The sequence below is a fragment of the Egretta garzetta genome, unplaced genomic scaffold (assembly GCF_000687185.1).
Source record: "Egretta garzetta isolate BGI_Z169 unplaced genomic scaffold, ASM68718v1 scaffold283, whole genome shotgun sequence".
Taxonomy (NCBI): Eukaryota; Metazoa; Chordata; class Aves; order Pelecaniformes; family Ardeidae; genus Egretta; species Egretta garzetta.
Genome location: NW_009259043.1, coordinates 192199 through 202601, shown reverse-complemented (window position 1 = coordinate 202601; position 10403 = coordinate 192199). Strand labels below are relative to the sequence as shown.

General features: G+C 40.9%; 1 protein-coding gene and 1 long non-coding RNA gene across 2 annotated transcripts in view; one reads left to right on the top strand and one right to left on the bottom strand.

The window, feature by feature from the left end:
• Positions 1-239: 239 nt before the first annotated feature.
• On the bottom strand, positions 240-6809 carry LOC104122815 (ovalbumin-related protein X). Its single transcript, XM_035890575.1, has 7 exons — positions 6617-6809; positions 5895-5960; positions 4507-4635; positions 3620-3737; positions 2723-2865; positions 2265-2420; positions 240-641 (listed from the first exon to the last, which is right to left on the bottom strand). The coding sequence occupies exons 1-7, from the start codon at positions 6782-6784 to the stop codon at positions 240-242; spliced, it is 1182 nt and encodes a 393-aa protein (XP_035746468.1). The 5' UTR covers positions 6785-6809.
• The window catches only part of LOC118451899, a 6557-nt gene continuing 2931 nt past the window's right edge, over positions 6778-10403 (top strand). The window contains exon 1 of the long non-coding RNA XR_004841479.1: positions 6778-6858. This is a non-coding gene — a long non-coding RNA (uncharacterized LOC118451899). The remainder of the gene's footprint in view (positions 6859-10403) is intronic.

The window sequence follows — 10403 nt, the reverse complement described above, 5'->3', positions numbered from 1 at the left end:
GTCTTTGCTCAGCTCAAGCAAACCTGAAACCAGTATGAGAAGGGAAAGGAGTAAACATGCTTGCTGCTGTTTCCTCACCTGCAAGTATGTCTTTGCTATGGAAGCTTCCCAAATGGGCATTTCTTGGATTAGGATTTCCACTTGGAGAAAATATTGAAGAGATGAGATTACGCTACAATGTTACGGAAAAGGGGTCTGTTTCTGGGGGGAAGGCAAGCATTATTTCCACCTTTTTCTTCTTAGGGGGAACAATATCTACCAAAGAAGAGGATGCTGTTGGTTGGATTGTGCTTGATCAAGAAAAGGAAAGGGTGGTCAGCCCTAAACTCTTCAGACTCAGAGGAGTCTTTGATGTCTCCCATCACCTCCGCTGAGCCTGCTATCTCGGTGCCTTCTTCATTGACTTCCATGTATGCCTCATGGATGGCCTCAGATAACTTCAGGCTCTCTGCTGAAGAGATGCCAGACAGATTGGCCGAAGGACTGAACAGGTCGCTCATACCCAAGGCCATTAAGACAGATGTGAGGTTATATTTTTCCTCAATCTTCATGCGTGGGAGGTACACTTCCACTCTCCTCTTTTCCATCACATTGGGACTGGTCCATTCCGTAAGTTTTTCAAAGCTGATTTTGTTCTCAAGCTGCAAAGAGGTGCAGGGAATTAAATGCCTGTGATGCGAATACAACTTCTTCCTACCATTCATTTTAATCAAGGCTATCATAAAGAAAACAAACCAGAATGGTTCCTGAAGTGCATCCCATCAACATCCTTCTGGTAGTTTATTATTTTCCTCTCCAGTGCTGCCTGTGTCACTGTCCTTTTATTCAGTTCCTTACCTACCTAACACATCCCCTTCTGTTCAACTAATCTTATGTCTCATGAGGCACAACCGAACCTTTCACAGGCTAGCAAATTAGTCAGCTTGTAAAAGAGATTGCAAAAAAAGGCCATGGAAATGTACCTACAGTTGGTAGTACCTAACAAATGAAAACTCTTCTACATTTTTAATAATTCTTGTTTGTAACATAATTCCAAAAAAAATTGCTGAAATAAGAATAATGGGTTGTATAATGCAGGCTACATCACTTTTTCCCTTTCCTGAGTACAGATAGGTAATTTGATAACACTTTGATAACTTTATTTTAAATGATTGACATTGGAATTCTTTTTTTTTTGCTACTTCTTTCAGAAATTCTGCATGCAGATAATCCAGTCCACCTGACAGAAGCAAATTAAGGTTTCAAGTTTTGTTTCTCCCTTGCATCTGTCCATTTTTATTTCCTCTTTGCAATTAGCATCCTGTATTCACTCAGTTGTTTAGGTTCATTTTCTTCCAAGACCAAGACAAAAGTTTCATGTAATTTTGCAGTCAGTGCATTACATTTGTATTCTTGCCTCACTGCATACTGGCCCCACTTTTCTGTTTCTTTTTTTGTTCTTTAAAGGATAAAACCATTTTTTTACTAGTTTTCATGATTCTGGCAAAAACCAACTCAACATGATGTTTTGATGTTTTCTTTTACTTTCTATGCTGTTCTCATTTTCTCTCCTTGTACATCCATGGATTCTTTGTGCTGTTGGTGTTAAACACATTAGACCAAAGTCTTTTCTGTTTTCTTTGTCTAATGTGTAATATCCAAAAATATTCCATGCATTTCCTTTCTATCTCTATATTTAAGACTCTCTGAAGTCTTACATGATGAGGCGTTATTGATGAGTTAGTTTAGCTTTTTTGGTTTCACCATTTTAAAATCAAGAATATTTTATTAAGAACATGCTTTATCTAACTTTGACGTTCTTTCCATGATGACATAATCAGAGCAATTTTTGAAAGCAGCCCATTTATGACATTTAATGACGATTTTGTTAAAAAATATCATTAGTTATTCCTGCAAAGAATGACCAATTCTCATCAGTTTTAGCAACATTTCCTCAACAGTTTATATGGGACGGGTGGGTGAAATTACATCTCAATGAAAAAAAGAAATCTGCCCATACATACATCGTATTCTTCAGGGCTACAGCAACACTACACTCCTTTACCTTTGTTTTATTAGACTGAGCCCAGGGCTCTCCTAAGAGGCCCATCTCTTCATAAGCACCTGGTAGCACCTGGGAGGCTTCTGTGCTCCCCTGCCTGCCCACCACAGCCTTGGTGTGGGCAGCTGGGATGTAAATGGACAGCAAAAGGTCTGACGGCAGCCGAGCCCGCCGGAGCCCCACTGAGGTGATACCTCTTCTGCTTCCCCTGCCAGGGCCATACCTGCTCCAGGCCAGAGATGTCATCGGGCAACAGCACCAACATGCTCAGCTCCCCGCTGGCGTACGGAAGCTCCAGGACCTTAATTTTCTCTGCAGCCAGCACCGCCAATTTGAAGGTACTGTTCTGACACATCATTTGCACAGGTCTGCTTTCTTGCTGCAAAAACAGAAACATGAGAGGATGTGACCGGGGGCAACTTTTTCTTTAGGCAGGCAAATGTACAAGCCCTTTGAAAGGGACAGGACTCGATTTTCAAGCATGTAGCCTTTCAAGAAGAGCTGTGTCTGCATTTTCCTCTCTTGCCTGCTGGTGTGCTCTAGTCAGACACAGCTCTTGCAAACTTGACACTGAGGGGCCCAGGTAAATCACCCAGCCAATGACCACAGAGTGTTGTATGTGTAACACCCAGCCTGCTGGCTGTGCAGACACAGACACAGGCTGTGTCTGTGCCCCCCTACCTTTGTCACACTGAAGGGAAATTCTTGAGTGTCATCTTCTTTAAATGCCTTCTTCCATATCCCTTTGAAGTAAATGGCATTCACAAGGACCAGCACAGTATCGAGATCCACAGAGCTTGGTTCAAGGAAATCTTGGATCTGTCCTTTAAGGAAGAAGCAGGGCAGAGAGCAGTAAGTTTCATAGCAGTAGTCTTGTGGTTTAGAGGTCAATCGACATGCTGCTGCTTGACTTGACTTCCTGCTCTTCAAAGGTCTGCATGTGGAATTCAGGTTCATGAGGATGATTTAATACAGAACAACTGGCACCTGGCCAGACATTTCTGCAAGAAGACAGGTAGGGTCAAGAATGGTTTCCTTCCCAGGAACATTTCTAACCGGTGCTTGGAAAAAGATTTTTATAGAAAAGAATGAACAGGAGAGGGAAGCAGTGGTATAGATTTTCTGTTTCTCACTGAGCTTCTTTCTCACACTTCAGTCTTGTTTTTCCTCCCACCTCAGCACCATAAATGTACACAAGCTCCTGAATCATTCCTTTCCCACCAGCAGCCTAGTGCATGCATTGCTTTCTCCCCTGGAAGCCCACCCATCCAGCACATCCTCATAAAATTATGCCAATTTTCTAGAGAAGCTGGGACTAACCTTGCATGAGTTACGCTCTCCAGACACAAAAAGTGCATATATAAAGTGTGCATATCCTGGCACTTCTACCTTTGCCAGATACGTTTAAAACACACTGTCATTGCCACACAGGTGCAATAGGGTCAGCTCTTTCCACAGGAAAGATCCACTAATGGGGATGGGAGGAGGAAATTTCTCCTCTAATGTTTAGTCCTTCCAGAAGTTGTTCAAATGCAGTTGTGAGAGGGAAGTATATTTCAAAATCTTGTCCAGCCATACCATTTGTCTGATTTTCCACCCAGGAATTAATGAGCTGTCTGGCTTGATCTGATGCTGTTTTGAAGTTGACCGTTTCCAGACCTGCTCTGTACAGTTTCTTCACACATTTTAAGTAGATCTGTAAAGACAGCAATTGTAGCCACCAAACTAGTCGTATTTTTAAAACAATATGAAGGTGAAATAAAATGTGGTTAAAAGGATCTTTATAGCGATGCCATGGTTAGGCTGTTCTCATTGCTTACTTCCTGGAACCTGCTAAAACTGGGCCAGAAAAATTATTCTGATCCATGACATTTTCAGATCTGACATTTTTATTACTTGACCAGTTAAGGGTATATATTAGAAATGTTTAAATATTTTCTTGAAGAAATCCTGATACAAAACCACTATTTTGGGTTCATTTCAGAGTGTTTTATCAACATTATGCCCACTACTTTTTTTTAAAAAAGCATTTTTCCATATTTTTAAAGATAAGAAATTGATTTAGAATATTTGTATGTTTTGTTTTGAAAATGTCAAATGAAAGATTTTGACACTTTCAAAAGTACTTTTTGAGGCAAGGTTTTCAAGTGAAGGAATGTTGCTGAAGTCAAATTATTTCCTGAAAAAAACCCCAAACAACCTATTAAAATCAAAAGGCTTTGGGGGAGCAAACAGGGAGGGGGGAATTACATTACCAAAGAGTTTTGTTTATTACTCCGTTCATTTTTTAATAGGGCCATCTTTTTTGCCTGGAATTGCTTTCCATTCAGGCTGTTTGTCAGGGCTGTGGCAAAGACAAAAGCCATGGAAGTCCACACCAGTGGGGACCACCTGATCTGGCCAGCCTGTCTGGATTACAGGTTTATACAGGGTTTAGCAAGAAATCACTCTAATGTGCAACTCACCGGTAGGATTGGACATGTCTTTTCAGCATAGAGTCTGTTGGCAATGTGGAGTGAATAATTGGCTTTTGGTGTGGTGATATCAGAGAGAAGTTCTTTAAACAGTATGTGGATATTCACAGACTTGCCACACTGAGTTGTTGATAAGAAGATAAAAAGGTATAGCTGTTAGCTTATTTTACTAGGAAAAGAATTATTTATAAGGTACAAATAACATGGGAAAACGCACAGTGTTTGGACATTTGCAAATGAACATGTACTACAGCGGAAAAGCTCCACGGGAGATGGGATGTTCAATATAAACAACTAATGATGCACAATTGACTCATGGCCTATGATGACACTCATTCTAGGTGACAACAAGCAGAAAACCTCAGTGATGAATCTGAAACCATATGGCTCAGGAGTGAGGTGACAAAAGAAAAATTCAGATGTCAATGATTGTGATTGGCAAGTTGTCATAGATATAGAGCCTCTAGTTCCCAGTTTCTGCCTGCATTTTCATGGCAGCTTTCTGCTGAAGCTGCAGATGGGAGAAGACTGCTAGATGGCAAGGGAGTCAGGAAGTGCCTCATAATATAGTGAAAAAACGGATCAGCTGTCTAATGCCCCAGGAATAGTGTTCTAGGTGACACAGGCTAAGAGCATGTAAGAAAAATGCACAATGATAAACAGTGGCTGGGACTTCATTTTATAAGGAGAATTGTGTTGAACTGCTTAACCAGCCACTAAATGCTCTACCTGTTACTACCTTTATTTTTCTCTGTTTAAAAAGAAAAAGTATTTTTGTTCTTTTCAAGTCCCACCTTGTGCTTGTGGATTCCAAGTGGATGGGGAAAGGCCAGGGAGCACAGCTTGTGTTATCTTTACAGCAGACTAACACGGAGGAAAGCACACAGGTGGTATCAAGGTACTGGGAGCCCTCATGGGGCTCTTGGGGCAACAGTGGGAATTGGAGGGTGGAAAAGTCCCTTTTGGAAGAGTGTGGTTACTCTTCAGCCTTCTGGGCTCTTTTCTGCTGAAGCATCTTCCTGCCCTGCTTTGGAGTCTCAGCTGCAAGCCTGACTGCTGTACCCTAGCTCCAGGTGCTGAGCCCATTTCAAGTGCTGTCCCGCAGAAGCACTTGCAGGTATGCAGATGCTCATCTACACAAGAAGGTAGCCTCATGTCCAAAGCATCCTATCCTGTCCTGTCACTTGTTCTGGTGCAACACGTGCAGCCCATCTTCTTTTTCTCTTTTGGGTTTTTGGGGGGTTGTGTTGGGGTTTTTTTAACTTACACCTCTTAAATTAAGAGCATTGGCAAAGGTTTGAGAAGGTGTTGAACCTACTTGAAGCACAGGCATAACAGTCTACTCTCAGGAGAAAAATGTGAAAGAGAAGTAAATGTACCTTAGATTTCTGTACCTTGGTCTGAATAGTTCCTCCAAGTCCTGCAATTTTGTCAAAGTGAAGAACCTGCAATTGAAAGTAGCAATAGAAGAAATTAAGTGCATGAAGTCCACTGAGAGTCACCAATGTTTGTGTTGAAACTATGGATTTGGACTAACCAGGTCTGATTAGCACAGAAATGAGATGAGAAATTTTATGTGAGCTTTAAATCAGTTTTTTTACTGCATGTGCCACATCGAAAATTTGTGACTAAAATCCTCAGCTTAAATACCCTCTTTTCCAGTTAACGGTATTCAGTTTATAAACCAGCTACAACCTTACTGTATTGTATTTTTAACTGTGACTCTTGTTTTCTGAATGTTTCATCTTTTGTATATTACAAGTTGTCCTTTCCATCTGAAAGGAATCAGGTCTGTGAGATAATATAAGCTGAAGCAAGAGACCTGTCTTAACCATTCTTCAAGACTGCTCTTTCTTAATGGAAATCAAAGGTCGTATTTGCCCTTCATGGTGAAAAAAAATGTTAAGTGAAAGCTCAGCTCCAGATCCAAACCTTGTGGTTTGGAATGCCATTCTTTTTCTAGGCTGGTTTGAATCCAGTGCCAAATGTGACTGCGTGACTTTCCCTCCTCAACTGGAGGAAGTCCCAAAGATGTAAATGGATATTCTGTTGCTGTGTTGAACAGGATCAAAAGGAGTTTGTATGCATTTATGTAACTTACCTTCTCCATCTGATGCTCAGTGTTACCTCTTGCTCCCAGATAAACCATGGCCAAGGCTGCAATGATGCTCAGGGGGGAATAGAAGATGTTGTCGTTGGCATGGTGGACTTTCAGCTCTTTGAATACATCAAAAGAAAATTCTGCATTTGCTGCACTGATGGAGCCCATTGTGAAATTGGTGTTGTCTGAAGCAAACAGAAATATGACTGTCTAGTGGTGATATGTAGCACTTGTTTTAAAAGGTACTGTCAATAGCCCAGAAACTGCTAGTTCATTGCTGGTTTTGTGATGCTGAACCAATGAATGATGCGAAGCCTACAAATTCTGTGATCATTAGAAATATTGTAACTCCTGACCCATTTATCTCTGAACGCATGTTTATTTTCTTTTAGCAAGATACTAGCTCATCGTCAAGATAGTATCTTGTACTTGCCTTTTAGGAAATAGATATTTTCATCCATGCTTCAGTATGATAAATATAACACTGTATGGTTGAGTTTCCCTATGGCCATCCAGAGGACTCTGAATGATGTTTGAGACAATGCAAAGTTCATACTTCATTTCTTCTGTGGCTGCTCTGGGCCATGCTCTGTATCTTTAAATTAAGTGTAGTCAACTCACTATACTCTTAGTGTACTTCTTACTGCTGCTTAGTACAACCAGGCACAAATTTAGTGGTGGCTTTCTCATAGTTTATAGGAATAACGGGAGTTAAGTTGCTCTGTAAACCCAGCCCATTGCTTAGGTGTTGAACTATAGATTTAGGGGGGTTCTTTCCTGTAGTCCCATTTTGGACACTTAATCTCTGCTGATGCTTTTTTTGCTGAGAAAAAGCACAAGCATATATATCATAAACACAGGTTTTAGCAGTACAGCTTGAAACAGCGTATAGCTGCATTCATTCAGTCAGGTGCAAGTCCTGTACATGCAAACGAATGTGACATGTTAAGGATATTCATTGAAACCTGCAGCCATTCTCTCTTTTCAATCTGAGACCAAGGAAGCTTCATACTGTTCTTGTATCTCTAAAACAGTTAAAGTTGGAGGAATAGCAGCATATCCATAGTTTGGAGCAGAGGTAGTTGATTAAGTGACCTGAGAGGCATCTGGTGCTAATGACTGTGGAACCACAGACTCTGTGAATCATCATACTGTACCTTACCTGTGCTGTCCAGAGAGTGAGACTGAGAAAAGAGAAATGCCTTTATTCCCAAAATAATTATTAAAATTCTAAAAGAACAGTTTTAATGCGACACCAGATTTTCAACAAAAAAGAGGTATTTCTACTGAAAGCTATGTTGTGCAAACACTCATATTTTTCACACCTAGAAGTATTTGACAGTCAAACAGTATAAGATATATTGACAAGGCAAGGTTAAATTACTGTATATGCTGTGTTTTTACATATCTGTCTTAGACTTACCTTAATGTTCTTAAACATAATATCACTTTTTTGCCATATTAAAGAAGACAAATTAGATATTATATTTTACTTGGAGAAATACTTACCCCCAAACTTCAAAGAGGCACTTAATAATCCAGCTTGCCAGCTGAACCTAAACAGATTCTCTGAGCTCTTGGTGATATATATTGTACCATTTGAGACACTCCCACTGTTAGCCTTCAAGGAGTCATCTTTTGAGCCGACCTTTTAGGTTACCTTTTGTCACGAGCATTTGATTCATTGCAATTTGAAACATTGACTAGACCCATGTTAGACTGGTACTCTGCCTGCAGCAAGTCAACCTTTTTTTATTGAAGTAAAACCTAATCAAAAAAATTAATTATTTAAGCTTTTGCTGTAACTTTTAAGGCTGTACCAAAGCAATTGGAGTTCAAATCTAAAACTGTGTTTCACACGGTTCTTTTGAATTTTCACATTAATGTGATTGGGCCATATTAGGTAACTACAGCCAAATTAAAAACAAACTGTCCTGGTTTTGGCTGGGACAGAGTTAATTTTCTTCCTGGTAGCTGGCATAGTGCTGTGCTTTGGATTTAGGATGAGAAGAATGTTGATAAAATATGTCATGTTTTAGTTGTTGCTAAGCAGTGCTTGCACTTAGTCAAGGGCTTTTCAGGTTCCCCTGCTCTGCCAGGGGCACAAGAAGCTGGGAGGGGGCACAGCCGGGACAGCTAACCCCAACTGGCCAGAGGGCTATTCCAGACCATAGGACGTCATGCACAGTATATAAACTGGGGGCACTTGGCTGGGGGGCATTGATGGCTGCTCAGGGACAGGCTGAGCATCGGTCAGCAGGTGGTGAGCAATTGCATTGTACATCTCTTGTTTTATATATTCTGTGTATTCTCTTACCCATGGGTTTTACTTTTTTCCAATTCTCTCCCCCATTGCACTGGGGGGGGGGGGAGGGGGGGGGGAGCGAGCGGCTGTGTGGTGTTCAGCTGCCTGCTGGGTTAAACGACAACACTAATGCAAAAAACTGAGGGGAAACAGTGGTACAAATATATCCAGCAAAACATAATACATTTTTAATAAACCTAGCTGTAACATCAGATCAGGTGATTCTCACAGTCAAGCAAGGCTAAAGATCCCAAAATATTACAGGAAAATAAGACCTAGTCATACTGCAGTGACCTGGGAGTGAGCAAACAGTTCCCACCACAGTCCATCGTTAGTGAGCACCCATGGATATAGCTGAGGAAAGAGTCTTATATCACCAGGGAGTGCAAGAAAGTGCCTGAAAAACCTAGCTGTCTCTCTTCCCATCTATGAGGCATTTTAAGTACAGAGAGCACTGTAACACAGTGCTCCCACCCAGAGTGAATGTGGATGGTGGGCTAACTGCTGAAGGCCTGATACACGTGCAACAATTCACTACAGTAGTTGTGCAGTGGAACAGAGGGAAGTTCCTCATGGACAGTCACCATCTGACGTTGCCAAAATAATGCAATTCCAAGCAGAGCCAGCTGCAGGACGGTCATTCTAGTCGGAGGGTTTTGAAATGGATTTTTTTCCATGTAAGAACAAATCCAAACCTTTCTGTTTATTTTTCAAGATGAAAATAGTATTGAAAGGTGTTTTGGTCTGCCAAAATGCAGAAATATGTTCCTGGAGCCCAAGGGTCAGTGTGGTTTATAGCTTGTACTTCTTAAAAGCACAGACACATCTATTTCTGCACATAGGTGAGACCAAAGTTTTTTTACCTGAGGTCAAAATATAGGGTCTACATCATACATGTGGAGGGGGGGAGAAGGGCTCTGAGGAGAAGGCATGTTTTGCTAAAACTTCATTTTGATGAAAACGTTGAGAGCAACAGTGTTGAGATGAGTTAGAGGTTTGAGGGTGAGCAAGGCAGAGGAAGAGAATTGAGGAACAGTCAGGAATTACAGATTTTCTGGGCTGTAAGGCAGACCCCAAAGTATTCAGATATTCAGAAATGGATTTTAACCAGCCAGTAGGATTTAAAGGATGATTGAGGGTCAGCTTTTAATTTTCATTCTCTGCAGGTCATGGCAACAAGGCCCATGGTACACTCACAGGCCATTCTCATCTATCTTCCATACCTACTTTTTTACTATGGCAGGTGAATGAACTACAGAATCTGTCTGCAGGAACATTCATGGTCTGTTAGACAATCATAATGCACAATATCAATTGTAAAAAGCTATTACTCTTTATTGAATAATAGACTTGATGAGCAGTAAAGAAACAAATCTGGCATCTGGAAAGGCCAAAAGGGTGGATAATAGAAATCCCAAATTTGTACATATTAAGTCACAGAGCATACGGCAGCAGTAGGTGCACCCTCTGTGAAAGGGAAAG